The sequence below is a fragment of the Macadamia integrifolia genome, chromosome 12 (genome assembly GCF_013358625.1).
Source record: "Macadamia integrifolia cultivar HAES 741 chromosome 12, SCU_Mint_v3, whole genome shotgun sequence".
In the NCBI taxonomy this organism is placed as follows: domain Eukaryota; kingdom Viridiplantae; phylum Streptophyta; class Magnoliopsida; order Proteales; family Proteaceae; genus Macadamia; species Macadamia integrifolia.
Window position 1 is genome coordinate 554798 of NC_056568.1, and position 17035 is coordinate 571832.

At 37.9% G+C, this 17035-nt stretch overlaps 1 protein-coding gene across 1 annotated transcript; it reads left to right on the top strand.

The window, feature by feature from the left end:
• The first annotated feature begins 13638 nt into the window (after positions 1–13638).
• Positions 13639–16934, top strand: LOC122057236 (methylesterase 17-like). The gene is made up of 4 exons (XM_042619269.1): positions 13639–14207; positions 14400–14540; positions 15760–15879; positions 16582–16934. Exons 1-4 carry the CDS (start codon positions 13941–13943, stop codon positions 16858–16860), a joined length of 807 nt encoding a protein of 268 aa, XP_042475203.1. The 5' UTR covers positions 13639–13940; the 3' UTR covers positions 16861–16934.
• Positions 16935–17035: the final 101 nt, after the last annotated feature.

Below are 17035 nucleotides of genomic sequence, written 5' to 3' on the forward strand. Positions count from 1 at the left end.
ACATAAGGCACCGTTTGTCACGCAGTATTTATAAAACAAAAGGTTTTATTGAACTATACGCGTTTTTCTCCTTTACTACACGCGTATTTACGACCCAAAAGGTCGAAAATACCACTTTCCCATCGCTTTATGTTTGGTTGCCAACTTGCCATGAAAATAAATGAAAAAAATAAAAATAAAAATCTGAATTGGGGAGGGAATAATGCAATCGTTGACATATGTTTCTATTTCTCTCTTCAAATTTAATATTTTTTTTTTCTTTATTTCTTGTTGAGCAAACAATGTTACGACATTTGACAATGAAGCTCCAAACAAAAACGCTTAGTTTCTTTCTTTTTTTTACCTTAACCAAAATCCTTATTTTAACAGGTATGAACTTCTAGATCACTTCCACTCCACATTTCCCCTTGCGATGAGATGAAGCCCCAAATGCATAGGTCAAGCCATTGGTAAATGTTGTGACATTTTGATATATGGGCTCAATTCCATTACAACCTAAGAGGTGTGCCATCTCTCTCTCTCTCTCTCTCTCTCTCTCTCTCTCTCTCTCTCTCTCTCTCTATTTTGCGTGTGTTGGACAGCATCGTTAATTGACCAAAGGTAGATTGAAGAAAATGTAGATTAATTGGTCAACACATTAACTAAACATGTCAGATCAATAGATTATATTCAATTGCCTCCCGTGCAAAGCTTCACCCAAATGGGCACCCAACGATTATCAACTGACTAAATGATTGACCTAACCGCCTTGAGCCCAACTAGAAATGTGAATGAATGATCCCTAAGTTGGCTTAGCCTTAGGATGTGTGATAAGTGTTATTTAAAAATAAACAAAGGGCAAAAGATTGATGCCTAATCGTATAGCCCTTGCAAAACATGAGGATCGATAAGAGATATATGGACTCAATTCCATTCCAACCTAAGAGGTATGCCATCTCTCTCTCTCTCTTGTGTGTGTGTAGGACAACATCATTAGCTTACCAAAGTTAGACTGGAGAAAATTGAGATTAATTGAACAACACATTAAGTAACACATGTTAGATCAATAGATTATATTCAATTGCCTCCCATGCAAAGCTTCACCCAAATGGGCACCCAATGGCTATCAACTGACTAAATAAATGATTGACTTAACTGCCTTGAACCCAACTAGAAATGTGAATGAATGATCCCTAAGTTGGCTTAGCCTTAGGGTGTGTGATAAAGTATTATTTAAAAATAAACAAAGGGCAAAAGATCGATGCCTAATCGTATAGCCCCTGCAAAACGCAGGGACCAATAAGAGATTGCACAAGTGCACATGCATGGATAGAATTTTTTTATTTCATAAAAGATAGGGTGATATTTTTGTGCATTCATGTGTTTGAGTGCAAGGGTTATATGACCAGGCAACTTCTTTTTTCCTAAACAAATTATAAGTCTCTTTGAGCATTTATGTGTGAGTAGGACATGCAAAATTGCAAATTGATTGTATTGTTAATGTATATAAGAATAAAGAATTAACAGATCAGAAGTCTGTTTAAAACCCATTTACATGCATATGGCATATGAGTCCGTTTAAAGCCCATTTAAAACACATTTAGAGCCAGGCAATATGGTGTGGGAGCCCATTTAACCCAATTACTGATAGCCTGATAACCAACGGACCAGTTGTAGCATGTCCATATAGTCTCCTATGCACGCCCGATTGTGTATAATAAAGGGTGTAAGGCCTTGAATTGGGTGTCCCGTTTATATCCGACCGGACCGCCCGGTTTGGCACCCTATGCGTGTCGCCCTCCTGACATTTGAATGTCAAATCAGCTTGGGCCACTGGGAATCACCAAACACCACAATCTCATTGTAAGAAAGTGACAACTCATGGTTGGCCACCCTCATTTATTTGGGCCCTTGTTACTTTATCTTCCAAAAATATGTAATGATCCAACAACTTTTGGGTTTGTTGTGGACGCTCAACTTATCTTTCTTTTCAACTAAGAACCAAATTTCCTTGCATTATGATACTTTACTCGTCCAGCCTCCTTAATTGACAAAAAATTTAAATTTTAGAAGAAAAAAAAAGATAATTTACTATGTCACCCCTTAGAAAATACCACTATTATAAAGACACTCAATCTGTTTCACCAAATTAGACGTAGACCTTTTCTCCTCAATCACTGTTAAAATGATCGTTATACCTTCCCTCTTCCTCTTCCTCTTCCTCTTCCTCTTCCTCTTCCTCCTCCTCAATGATATCTCCGAGAAGCTCATGAGCATTCTGGAACTACTTTGATTGCTTTGATTTCTTTTATTTATTCCTCCGCTTCACCATCGTCGTCTCCGTGTCTGTGCTGTTGTATCTCATCCAATTCCATCTCTCTGCTTCTAGGTTTTTGAGATTTTGAGAGGAACTCGAGAGACCCTTCCGAGGGAGAAAGAGCTTTATCAAATACATTTATTTTGATTTGCTATCTTTTCTCATCCTCATAGATGGTGGAGAGAGAGAGAGAGAGAGACAAATTTATTTGTATTCCATACACTGAGACGAATTGACGAAGAGGAAGAAACAGAGAAAGCAAAAGTAAAGAGGTTTTTTTTTTTTTTTTTTGGATAGGTTTAAAGGGATTAAAAACATTACCCATTACTGATTACCCAAAATCAAAATTTTAGCAGTTGTATACCTTTAGGGAAGGATCAACGATAGGTGCCCGTTGGATTTCTTTGAAATGATGATCTTCTCAAATACATCAATGGGGAGGACAAAATGGCGATTCGAAGGGTTGCAACAGCCATTGGCGTCTGCCGTAAGGCCATAGTTGGAAGCATAGAAGTTGATGATGGTGACGATGATGGAGATGAACCAAAGTTGCTGTGAGTGTGAACCAAAGTTTCTCGCCAAATCTGAACTCTCATCATCCGACTCGATTTGATCGAAACTAGAGAAGCAACCGCCGGTCTCTGAATCTTTAACCACCGCACCTTGTTGGAGATTCCATCCGAATTCGCTTAAAATACTACTCTCAATTCCCATCGTATATGTGGATCCTAGCATTCTTCTTCTGTGATTCCAGCGACAACGAAGATTGGGAATAAGAGGATGACGATGGGTTTCGGAAGGGGTTACGGTTGAGAGACATTGTTAGTTGCCGCTAGTTCCTGCTGGTCACCATTGTCGTCGATGCCGCTGCTGTTGCCGTGTTGCCGTTGTGATCTCCGATGCTCTAAACGATCATCGGTGGTCCAGATCTATCAATTTGGGGATGGGACTTATTACATGGGTATTTTAGGTACTTCACATTTTGGTATTTAAAATAAAATATAATAGCTGACATCAGCATATAAGGTATAATCCTAAACAATGACTGATGGCAAGGGGTCTGAGTTTAATTTGGTGAAACAGAGGGGGTTGCCCTTATAATAATGGTATTGTCCAGGGGGTGGCATTGTAAATTACCCCCCAAAAAATTGTTTTCCACAATTCCACCACACAGGAATGTTCAACACATCATCTTAGGATTCATCAATCTCTATAAGGTTTTAGTGTATATATCTAAAGTACCCTCTTAATATTCTCTTCCCTTCACTGTAGACTTGGGAAAACTTGATCCATTAAAAAAATGATTGAAATATTGAATAGAACCACGAGTTCAAAATTTAGTGCAATTTAATCCTTTTCTCTCTCCCATTCAACAACTATATCGAGAGCATATCGAATCTACATCATCCCTGGCCCTACTTGCCTCTCCACTCCAAAGGGGGTACCTACCCCACCTAGGGTATGGCCAACAACCTCCCTTGATCAAATGTTGCCATGTTTCCCTCTCGAAGTTTTGCATGCCTTGCTCTAACCATTCAAGACAATTCCAACCACTATACTTAAAACCTTAAGCTATTAAGAAACATAACTTAATCTTTTATCTCCCCCAACAACTTGATCAGGAGCATCTTTAATCGATGTCATTCTGAGCCCCACATCGGGCCACATGTACCTTTGCTCCAAGGGTATTGCCTCTACCTGGGGCCTGGTTGATTGCCTCTTTTGACAATTTTTTTTTCAAACACCTCCCTTAAATCAAGTATCATCTATATTTCCTCAAATTTTGAAATTATGCCTTCATTTATAATTTAGGGGAGAGTGTTCTCTAAGCAAGCAACATAGGGAGTGAACCAATGAAGAACGACGAAACGATTTCATACATACCAAGACAGATTAATCATTTCATATGAAGACGAAAAGGATAGAAAGAGAGGATGTTACTATACCCTCATTGCTTAGCTATGAGATCATTTCCCTCAATCTAGATTTAAGAGAAAAAAAAAAAAAAAAAGAGGGATAAGAAATATGATTCCAGTTAAGTAGGAGGCCAATATAAAGTACCAACACCATATGTTTGATATAAAGTATTAAAAACTATTTGATTTATATTAAAGAACCAATACCATTTCTTTTATAGGGGAAACTGGGACATTATACTTTTCCTATGGCCACCATCCATATAAGATAAGAAGAAGTGCCTTATTACAACTTGCAAGCCATGTTTATTATTGGGGCCAATAATGGACAATTTTATAGTTGACAAACCCAAATCATGTTCTACCTACCAATAAGCTTAAACCCCATAGTAGACCACCACTCTGAAGATCCAAGAAAATATTGGTTATGTTTTCAGTCTACCAGTTCACACTTGACCATTAACATCAAATGGCTTGTTTCCATCACATAAGGAACATGTAAGATGGGGGACCACATAAAAAAAAAAAAAATACGCCATCTTCAAATGTTTCTACTTCCATAGAATATTTTATAGAGCTTGATAGAGACCATCAGGTAATGGCTTAACCAAACACCCACATGGATCCTCAAGAAAAACCCATAAAATAGGGATGAGAAGGAAAATAAAATTGAACCAAGTTTCCATCATTTATGGTAAAAGAAGAATCCTTTCATCAATGGTTATCCTTACGCTTTGATGAGTATCTATCTGTATCTGTCTATGTAGAGTAAAAAAGCATTTTAACCCTCCAACATATGTGGGGTCATATGTAATTTTCAATTTTTATAAGTAACTTTTAAAATATAGAGTTTTGCTAACCTCATAGGATTGAACCCACATAGGGGTGTCAATTCCTAAACCGAACCGGTAAAACCGGCCGGACCGAACCGATAACAACCCGGCCCGAACCGAAGCCTTATTGGTTCGGTTCGGTTTCAAGTATTGTAACCCCAAAACCAAACCGAACCGCACCGAAAACCGGATGAACCCGAAACCAAACCGAAACCGGCTCAAAACCCGGACCGAAATCGAAATCAAACCGGTAAGAAACCGAAACACTCCAAAATTCATTAAAAAAATTAAAATTTGAATAGTTTTGTATACATTTGTATGGAAAATCGAATTCAAACTAGACCAAAAATCAAAACCAACCCGGTTACAAATCAATTTAAGAAATCGAAGTTCAACAATTCATCATTTGGTTGTTTCCTAATGGCTCCATACCGGTTTAAAAAACCGATCCAAACCGAAATGAACCTAATAAATCCAAACCGGTACCAACCCGAACCCAAACCGCACCGAAACCGACACCGGACCGAAACCGATAAATCCTTATTGGGTCGGTTTCGGTCACTTCCAAACTCACACCGAAACCGGTGGAACCGGACCGTTGACACCCCTAACCCCACATATCACTCAATTCCCTGTTTGGACAAGTTACATTGGGGCCTAGGTATTGGGATCTTGTGAGGATAAAAATTAGGGGGAAAAGGTCTTTGAGCTGGCACCGTAGGCTATGCCAGGTTGCCATCTCTCCCTCTCTCTCTAACCCTATTTATGAATAGTCTCTTGCCCTCCCATTAGCTAACTCACATACACATACACACGTAAATTTATTTCGCTGTCCACCCCTTATATCATGGATTTTTTTTACGGACCATATATCATCATGGGTTTTCGTTGCGATTTTGATGGTTCGTACTTACTTGCGGAGTGAGCAAAAACACGTTTTGAAAAGATTTCCTGTCTCTGAGATCTGGCTATTCGGTTGGAGTATAATAATCAAGCTTAAGGCTTAGTGGCTTTCAAATAAGATCATGCGGTTACTGCTTGTCAGAGGGGCTGATTATCATCATATTAGAATCCAAATGGGGAATGAATGGAAAACCTCCATTAAGACGAGGGACGAGTTATATTAATGGTGGTAATGCAATTTGGCCCATCAAATGCCACTAGTACTTTCATGAGAATGATAAATCAAGTACTTATTCTGTGTTTGCGCATTGTATTTATCATCCATGTAAGTAGGGTTCATTAGCAACATAAGAGGATTGTGCTTCTTAAAACATAACAAATGTATTTTCATGCATTTGTTATGAATTCTATTGACCAAACGTGACCCCTATCAACTATAGTTGCTTCATTAATTTTTTTAATAATTCAATTTTTATAGCTGGCTTTTGTCATCTAATAATCGCTAAAGTTGATCTTCTTTTGGCTTAATCCTTTTCTTAGTTCTTTCCTTTATCTATCTTTAGGTCTTCCTTGATGTAATATGTTTGACCTTTGAGACCACTTTCCCTGTCTTCATAGGAATTATATATTATACTTTCCAAGAGTAACTACTCCTTCAAGGCCTGGAATGAATAAGTGAAAGCTGCACTTAACCTCAAGAGATAATTTTTCCTTGTTAATTAAACCAGCAATGCACCAACAACCTAATCAAGCAACGTAATCATATTTGAAAATGAAATGAACACTAATAAAATATAATGGATGATCTTAATTAAACTTTTTAAAGGTGATTAATCTTCTATATGACGTATTTCTTGATCATATAGATTTCTTTGCCGTGTGATTCTTCCAAGTCATCAATCAAAATTATCATTTTTTAAAGATGTTAACTTGAATGTAACGATTCCAAGAAGAAGCATTCTCATTCTTGCATCGCATGCGAATTGTTTCCATTCAAATGAGAAAGAAAGAAGCATTTAAGGTTGTAATCATGCGTTTCACATTAAACTTGCACGCATTAACGGGTGGACTAAATATTATCCCTTTTGGACTAAGAAAGTTGGTCATAGATTGTCCTTAGAATTGAATTGATTGACTATTAATCTACTTAATTACTAACATGCTCTTTTTTTTTCTATAGGTTGGGATTGGAATACACCAAAGAAAAGCTCAAACACTTGTGCACATGCATATTTGTATGTATATATATTGGGAAAATCTTATTGCGACCAAAGTAATGAACTAATAGATGTAACTTTATCTTTTTTCCCTTGTAATATAGTACATTTTTTTTTTCAATGAGAGTAGCCATTTCACATAATCATATTTGAAAATCGGTAAAGGAATTCTTCCTTCCATAGGTGAAGGGAAGCTTCTTTCTCAAATATATGCATAGATACCTAATAGAACTATCTAAATGGCACATCTATAGGTTTCTTTAGAATATGTGACCTTGTTTTGATTACTTATTATCTTGTTTTGAAAAATTATTTCGATGGAAAGAAAATAAAAAAAGATGTTCAAAATAGTTTGAAAGTGACTAACTGTTAGGTCCCGGCTGACACTGAGAAGGGGGTGAATCAGTGTGTCCAAAAACGTTCTCTCAGCTGATTTTTTACCAGGTCATTAGCTGATGTGGTTTACTCTCAATCACAGTCTACTGATGTTGCCCAAAGCCACTATGTGAACTATTGATAACTATCACTGTTGCACGAAGTTACTCACATAATATGTATTGTTGCTGAGAGTTGACTCAGACCCCACACGGCAATGACTGTCACATACACATAGTTGTATGTACATCCACACTGCACCACCAAGTGGTCAAGTCTACCAGATGTACACACCCATCTTTCAGGCTCACACTCCAATCCACAATACAATACTAGCATGCACAATCACAACACAAGAAATACGTGCTTCGGTCAGTTGCCTACATGCACGGAGTAATGCCCACTGTCGAGCTCAGCATTTACTCAATGCTAATTATGACTGCACCCACAGCCAAGGGAACACGTTCCCAGTTTCTACCCTTGACTTACAAAGGCTAGGTCTTCACCCCAATTTCCCATAATAGCCTGAGAGGCCACACCTATGGTAGATATGTTTAGGTAGCGGTAACTACCAAGGAACACACTGTCCCTATGTCCAACATCCACTGAACACCAATTACATAGATAAGGTTAGGCTTATAACAATGCCCTACAATGATATCTCACATAACATAGGTCTATGGCAATATAACCTAGCTAAGCATACAATGGAAGTACAGTAAATCAAAAGCGCAGTCAATGAGTGTAGAATAACTTACAACTCTGTAATGTCTATGATCACTGGTTTCCGAATATGGGACCGAGAACTCTGATGGTCCACTAGAATCTTCAATCTCCCTTCTTTCCACTTCCTCTCTTCCTTTGTTAGAGCTCTAATGGCTCAACAATGACTCACACAAGTATAAATGGGCTTCTTCTCTCTTTTCCCTTTCTTCTTCCTCCTTCTCTTTTCTCTTCCCTTTTCTTGGCTACCACCAACGAAGCTTGCTGCCTTGCCTTCCAACAGCTTCTCAATTCTCGAATGGAGGCTATGGATCAAGTACAAGAGACTATAGCTTTTGCATTGAAAGCCAGCCTAAGCCTTCTTGGAGCTTCAAATCAAATATTCGGCCACCTCTGCAACTTTCCTCTTCGTTTTCGTCCCTTAGGCATGTAGAGCTCGGAGAGATGAAGAATCTCCAACTTGAATCACCCAAATCCGAATTAAAATGAGAGAGATGTGACCATTTGAATTTAGAGCAATGAGATAGACTGAAATGGAATCTTTGTAGGGGTGGCGTAGGGTACACCGATGACGCGCGCAACAGGGGCGAAATCTAACCGTAGATCTCATATAAAAGATCTTATAATCTAAGCCGTCCGATTAAACCAACGAACAATAGATCCAAACCATTATATTTGAATCTCGATGATGTCATCATGACGTAGACGCTGACATAGCCAGAAGTGTTGTCGACCACGAATTGGCTACATCAGCGTATATTCCATATCTATGTCGGCTTAACCCATAAAGGAGAATCATTTATAGACCAGTAGATCTGTATCTATAAGATCTACTTGATCCAGATCTAAAGGATTGGAATCTAAGCTTCGGTAATGATGCACATGCAACACACACTAGTCAATGCAATATGGTGTAGCGTCAGACCATCATATCTAATATACTCCACCAATGAGAAGCCTAGGATAAGCATCTTCAACGCAAGCTCTTGTACGAACCGTCAAATCGGAATCTGACCGGCGTGGCTCAATTTGAGCTGTGTATTAAGGATCCCTCTGATTCTCTTATATACACATAAGCCCCTGTTTCTATAAACGTTAATGCCAAAAACCCTTTATCAACTCAGACCTTTAAAACCTTGAAATTACACAAAAGCCCCTAAAATTTCAAAATTAAAATCCATAAAATCCACCCCAACACCGAGAGCATATGTTGATTTTCTAGTTCGGATTTTCAAATCGGCTTCACGGAAACACTTATAACTTTTTCATATGATATCCGATCGAGATGAAACGAAGTGCGTTCGAACCGTAACTGGATGCTCTACGACTTTCCAGAAGACTTAATCATCTGAATCAGTAATATAAAAAGACCAAAATGCCCCTAGACCTTTCCAATGGCGCAACTTTCTCATACGGAATTAGAACGCGATGAAGTCAAAACCGTTGGAAAGATTAGATTTTTTTCGTATTGTTACATGGAGAACACTTCCTTTAAAGAAGTCATCTTCAATGCTATAACTATCCTCGACTGCCACAAATGCCGTAACTTCTTCATACGGTATCAGAATATGACGAAATCAAATGCACTAGACTAGGTAAATTACAATCTATCTTTTTCATGAAGAACCAAAATGCACTAGACTAGGTAAATTACAATCTATCTTTTTCATGAAGAACCAATCTTCAAAAAATGTCATTTTCAATATCGAAAATACCCCCGAGCATAAATAGGTCAATTTTTTCAGTTTTGACCCAGAAACCTACACCACATATTAATGATGTATTAAACCACTCCATGCATACCAAACGGCTCTGTTATCTCATCGGTGACATTGGACACTGCCATGTCATCATTTTCATTTACGTCACCCAAACTGATCAAGTCATCACCGCCACGTGGCCAGGTTGCCAACAAGGACAACCATAAAACAACACTAACATTATGCCATTCTTAAAGCTAGTCATTGTCTTACATGTTTTCCACATACACATGAAATAACAAAAGATTGCCTTTAGTAAAATAAAAAATGTGATATAAAATGTTAAAAAAAAATTTCAAATTATTTGACAACTTAAAGAATGTAATAAGTTAAAAATAGGAGAGTGTAATAAGAAAATCCCATTTAAATTCTTAATTCGTAGTTTATGTGGTGAGTATTATGAGGTTAGTTATATATCATTTATTGATTTCTTAGACAAATATAAAAATCTCCAAAGTTAGAGTCATAGGCAGACGTTTCTACATAGAGCAGAAAATATGGCCCATCTTGGCATCCACATTAATTGCATATTCCATGTTGTTGTTAACAACAGGAGGTGCCAAAATAATAGGATTTAGGAGTCCATATGAAGAAGACACCTTAAATTAATTAATCATGGCCACACCCATGGAGGGTATATAGTTAACTCCCTCAACCATTGGGCTTTCTTTGGTGGGTCCATCATGCCCTTGTCCCCTTCAGACATAGGGTTCCATCTAGTAATCAAAAGGAATCCTTAATCTAACTTATGCGGTACATATTTTTTTTTTTTTCTTCTAATGATAGGTATCTAGGCTTTCGACCTAAATAGTCTTGCGAGCTCATATTGATTCCACAACCACATGGATCGGGTTATACCAAAGTTGAATGAGAACCATTCAATTTTCATCGAAAACAGTAAAGAGCACTAACCATCCCCATGTGAGTGGTCTCAAAAAAATAAGAGGAGTTTAACTCATTAAATACTTCATGAGGCTAAAATTCCTTGCCAACTCGACTACCCCTTGGAGCTTTTATAAGGTACATTGATCATCTTAAGTCAATAATAAATGCAATACTAAACAATGTAATATTAATATGTAATAAGGTGCCAAAGTTGCAAAGTGGGCAAATACCATTTTTTATATGTTTGGTTGGCAAAAAATGGCCAAAAAGGAAATTGGAAAAGGTGCAACCCGTGCAAGTGCGCATGTTTTGAATCTTTTGATGTGTAAAATGTAAATTATGCTTATGAAAGGAGGCGAAGGGACCAAAAGCCGTTGCCGGCTCCAATGCCTACATTTTATTTATTTATTTTTTGCGGTCAGATGTTTACTAGGCACACTTGAGACGATCTAATTTATCAAACTTACCACCAAGCTAAGAGCGCGCGATATTCCTTTGGGGTATTTTTCTGCATGCACATGGTGGCTTTCAATCAGTTAGACCATTCAAACCAATCCAATCAATTACAAATATGATTGGAAAATATCCCTCCCGACCCACAACAATAATACTAGTAACAATAACAATAACGGAGGAGGTTAGATATATCGTCGGTTTTTTAAAGCTAGTGGTTCAACCAATGGGATGACAGAAATGAGAGGAGTATATAGAAGTTTTTCAAGATGAGGAGAGAGATAGACATAGAACTAGGTATACAGATGGTATACTCAGTCTTTTCCCTATCAAACAATAACAATAGCAATAACAACAAAATTATCAATTTTCAAAATATGATAATTTTGATGATTAAAAAAATGCAACCTATATAAAAAATTTAAACGTAAATAGCAAACAATGGGAGAATATATTAATTCCACACACATGATGTCATATGAGGTGCACTCATGTATAAAAATGGGACTCCACTTTTTGTCCAATTTTTTTCATATTTCATATTTCTGTCCATATTTTCTATTAGTGTCATTTGGTCACCAATTCCATCACATAGAATATAAATATATTTATTTATTTTAAGGCATATGTTTCTCATGACATTAATGTGAATTTTTTTTTTCCCGTAAAACATCAGTGTGAAAAATCCCATTATTGAGAGGACAGAAGATAAATTCATTTTATCTTTAAAGAGAAAGGGTGTCAATAAATCTCACGACTCATTATGTGAGACAACATGGAAAAAAATCTCCACTCCAATATCATCGATCTTTTTTCATTTTTTAATTTTGTTTTAAGAGAAAAGGGTGGAGAGAGAAAGGACCACACCAACTTACTAATGTAGGACTCATCATGTGAGAAGACGTGGAAAGAAATCCTTATTCTAATATTATCGATATTTTTCCATTTTTAAGTTTTGGTTTTTGGAGGAAGGGGTGGAGAGGACCACACCAACTAACTAATGTAGGGATGGGAAAGAAGACTTCCACTTTCACATGCCAGCTTCGCTATAGCTAACTTATTACTAAAATGAAAAATCAAACAAAATGAAGAATTGAACTGTGGTGGACCCCAAAATATTCCTCAAAGACAAAATCAATTAAACCTGATAGCAATAAAGTGGAAAATCCTATAGTTTATCTAAGAATAATACTTAAAATACGATCCCCGGCCATAATTTGCTACTGCAAATGTAATGGAGGTTTCTATAAAAAAAAATGATATGTTGGCGAGGTCAAAAATACAATTTTCAAGGATATAAATCCTCTCGTCACGCTAAGACAAACCTAATTATTCTACTATTTGATAATATAACAAGGGCTAGTTGAGTTGACAAGGACGCTTCATCCTAGAAAATGTGTGGTTTTAAGTTTGATTCATGTGATTGTGGGTCAATATAGATTCTCGGGAGTAGTTAGGCTGAAGGTTTAGATATCTAAAAAAAAAAAAGGCTCTCTCCTGAGAAAGTGAATCAAGTCCTCATATAAGAACCACTATGGCCTTTCTGGGCTGATCCACACTCCTCCCACCTCTCTCTCTCTCTCTCTCTCTCTCTCTCTCTCTCTCTCTCTCTCTCTCTCTCCACTACCCTAAACGTGCAGACTTCAGACCATACGAATTGAACTGAAGTGGAAAGACGAAAAAAATTGGAAAAATTACTTGATTACCCACTTATGGGTTTCCCTTTACAAAATTACCCACCAAAAGTTTCAGTTAACAAAAATACCAAAAATTAGGTTTTCCTTTACAAAATTACCCACTTAAAGTTTAGGTTAACAAAAATACCCAAGATTGAGTTTGAGTTTACAAAACTATCCACACAAAGTTTCAATAATAAAAAAATACATGATTATATGTGGAAGATGAAGATTCACTATTTTGGGTAGTTTTGTAAACCCAAATCTGATTTTGGGTATTTTTGTTAACTGAAACTTTGGGTGGGTAGTTTTGTAAATCCAAACCCATTTTTGGGTATTTTTGTTAACCAAAACTTTTTAAGGGTAATTTTGTAAAGAGAAATCTAAGAATAGATAATCATGTAATTTTTCCAAAAAAAAAAAATTGACCTTATTCACAGCCTACAGTTGACACTTGAGAGGAGGTGTTAAGTAGAAGCCAAGACCCATAACAGGATGAGAGAGAGAGATTGAAGTTCAAAGTTTATTCACAACTCACAATTGACACGTGGGAGGAGTGTTAAGTAGAAGCCAGGAGGCCCAGGACCCATTAACCAGAAGCGCAGAGAGAGAGAGAGAGAGAGAGAGGGGTCAAACCTTATCCACAGCTAGCCCACACTTGGGCAGAGGTAGTGTTAATTAGAAGCCAGCTGAACACATAATTAACCAGAAGGGAAGAGGAGGGAGAGAGAGAGAGAGATTGAAGCCAATTCAACCCAAACCTTATTCACAGCTCACAATTGACCCTTGGGAGGAAGGGAGGAGGGAGACAGAGAGAGAGAGAGAGAAGAAGAAGAAGAAGAAGAAGAAGAAGAAGTACGTTACTTCGAGAGGAAGTGGAGTGACTAAGTGAGTTCTCAATCCATGGGGGAGGTGGTGGCCAACAATAACGGAGGAGGAGAAAGAGATTCTCCGGTGTCGCCGCACTTCGTGCTGGTGCATGGAATATGGCACGGGGGATGGTGCTGGTACAAGATCAGGTGTCTCTTAGAAAGCTCCGGCTACAAAGTCTCTTGTCCTGACCTCAAATCCGCTGGAATCCACCCATCAGACGCTGCCTCTGTTCTCACCTTCGATGACTACAACCAACCTCTCATCGACTTCCTCTCTACCTTGCCTCCTCATGATCAAGTACAACATATAAATTTTATTTCTTCTCATTCACCAAATCTCATTCTTCTTCTCAGTTCTGAGCTAATTCTTATTTTCTTTCCTGAATTGATCTGATCAACCATATAATGCATGCTTCTTTGCAATGAATTTAGTTAAAGATTGAAATCATGGGTGATGGATGGATTGATCTTTCATGGATGAATGGATCAGGTGATATTGGTTGGGCACAGCGCCGGAGGAATGAGCGTGACAGACGCCATTCATAAGCTTGGGAAGAAGATTCATGTCGCCATCTATGTCGGTGCCACAATGTTGCGTTTCGGCTTCTCCACCGATCTTGATATGCAGGAGGTATATAGCCTGTATGCCCTGGCATCACCCACCCCATCTCACATCATATGTTTTTTTGGGAAAAGAAAGCTCCCTCATCACGATCCTTCGTTAAGACCGACACTGGAACGAGTGATACTATCGCTCCACCTCTTATGAAATAAAAAATTTCATTAATGTTAGTGCTCATGTATGTTTTCATTTGTGTCCACTAAAGTGCAGGCCATGCAACCATGTGACCTCTTGCCCCACACTACTATAGAGTTCTTTCTCCCTAGAATTTGAAGGCATGTGAGCTACGCAATTATTTAGACACTTTTTTGTATCTATTGTATCTTACTAAATCTTGTTGATTAATGGTCAGCCTATTGAGCGTTAGTAAGACCAATGGCCACTTATTCCTACCCATCCACACACACACAAGCATACTTTGGGGTTCAATATATCCAACATCCTCATCCTTTGAGTGCCAACTTTTCAAGTCAAAGCTATCACCACTAGGCTATGTTAATATCTCTATAGTATGACGTTTAAGAGGATACTCCATGTCTCCATCCCATCTCATATTTAACTGGTACGCACCATGCAATCTAGATCGCCATAGTTTCTGTTGTCAACTTGGAGCCGTTGGATTGGGATCATCTTTGATGCCAATTGATAGGGATTAGCTTCATGTATTAGGTCAGATTGGACCATTTTACCCCTCAAAATGTCTATACATTTTCTTTTAGACCATTTTACCCTTCTCGGTTCTGATACCACCGATATGGTATCGGATAGGTATTCACGGGCTGATCTGATTCGATACCTTACAACCACGGGCCATATGTACTGTCTCCTCACTGGAATCCTCACTGGCTCTCACGCAAGGACAGCAGAGCAATGAAACGGTGGAAGAGATTTGAGTTTGCCTATTCAAATATCTTAGATGACAGATGTTTGACTTTTTTAGTGTCTTCTTGTTCTTGGTGGATCTGCTCTGTCAAGTGTCAACTGTCAAGACTTGAGACTAATCCAGGGCTCACCCACTCACTGCTGTGCTGACTTATTCATGGTGTTAAAATAATGTTTTTCCTCATTCTGGGCTTTATCATATGCACTCATATGTATTTCGTATCACATGGTATAAGCCTATAAGGTCCCTGATGTTGTATATCTGAAATTTTAGGGTTTGCTAAACCTTTGTTATTTTTTTTTTTTCTTGGATGGGTGTGTTGGGGTGTCTTCTACAATGAAACAGGGTTCACCAGATTTATCAGATGAGCTAGAGATTGTATTGGGACCGGATCAGCTTCCCACCAGCTGTTTTCTTAAGAAAGAATTTCAACGCAAGCTCATGTACAACTTGAGCCCTTTGGAGGTATTTTTTATTTTATGTTTTAATTTATTATATCTTATGCATTAAAAAAAATTAGAAAAAAGTTTATTGCCATTTGGATGGAAGGTGATGTGACCCTATGATTAGAAACCTAGATAGTGAATTTCATTATTAAATTCACACTCCCCTGTTGTATTTTGTCCTGTTGTATTTTGTCGACAATACTCCCTCCATAGTCCAATCCAAAGGTAAAAAGACGTGACTTAATAGGTTTACCACTTCAACATGGGTGAAAGAAAACTCAGTCCTTAAAATTAAAAAGATGAAAATTTCCTTTCACGCAAAAAGAAAAGAGAATGACCTTGTCATTAGACATGTGTTATCATAACTTCCACAGCTTATTGTAGGGTTCAAAAATACCATTCCCCATGATAATCAAAGGGTTCAAATCCATGGTTTGAGAACTTGATATCAGGAATGGAATTGGTCATGGTGGATATCAATCCATTACAGATCTAGATCAGCTAGATTTGAACAGAAATACCTTTGCTTTAAATTAAAAAAACCATTTTTTGAATTATTTTACCTTTCATGCATACCAATCCATTGATACAGTATCGGTTAAAGCCAATTTTGACCAGATCCAACCAATCCGATTCCTCAAACCATGTTCAAATCTCCATAGCTGGACAAACTGAAAGAGATTGAAGGGTTTGTTTTGTTGGCATTTTGGTTTGGTTTCAGGACTCAATCCTTGCAACGATGCTATTGCGTCCAGGACCACTAATGGCATTACAGCAGGCACGGTTCAGCGAAGGACCCGAAGCAGAGCAAGTGAAGAGGGTATACATAAAAACACTGCATGATAGGGTCCTCACGCCCGAGCAGCAAGATGCAATGGTTAGAAGGTGGCCACCTTCCCAGGTGTTTGCTCTGGAGAGTGATCACAGCCCCTTCTTCTCCACTCCCGTTCAGCTCTTCACCTATCTGCTCAAAGCCATTGCTTCCATCCCTTCCAATTAAGAAGCTTTGTAAGTTGTAACAGAATCAGTACCTCAAAATATTTAATCTTCATTAATGAATTCCCTGTTTAACCATCCCCTGGTTGGTCATTGGAAATATAGAGAGTATATACAAAACTAATTATAAATGGAACTAGATTAACCCCAATACAAGAAGGCCCACATCCCCCCTCCCC

Bases quoted from the DNA above. Each gene is read 5' to 3' on its own strand.
- LOC122057236 (XM_042619269.1), top strand. From the start codon at position 13,941: ATGGGGGAGGTGGTGGCCAACAATAACGGAGGAGGAGAAAGAGATTCT. The intron at 14,208-14,399 runs GTACAACATATA...TGAATGGATCAG, and splicing joins CCTTGCCTCCTCATGATCAA to GTGATATTGGTTGGGCACAG. The intron at 15,880-16,581 runs GTATTTTTTATT...GTTTGGTTTCAG, and splicing joins ACAACTTGAGCCCTTTGGAG to GACTCAATCCTTGCAACGAT.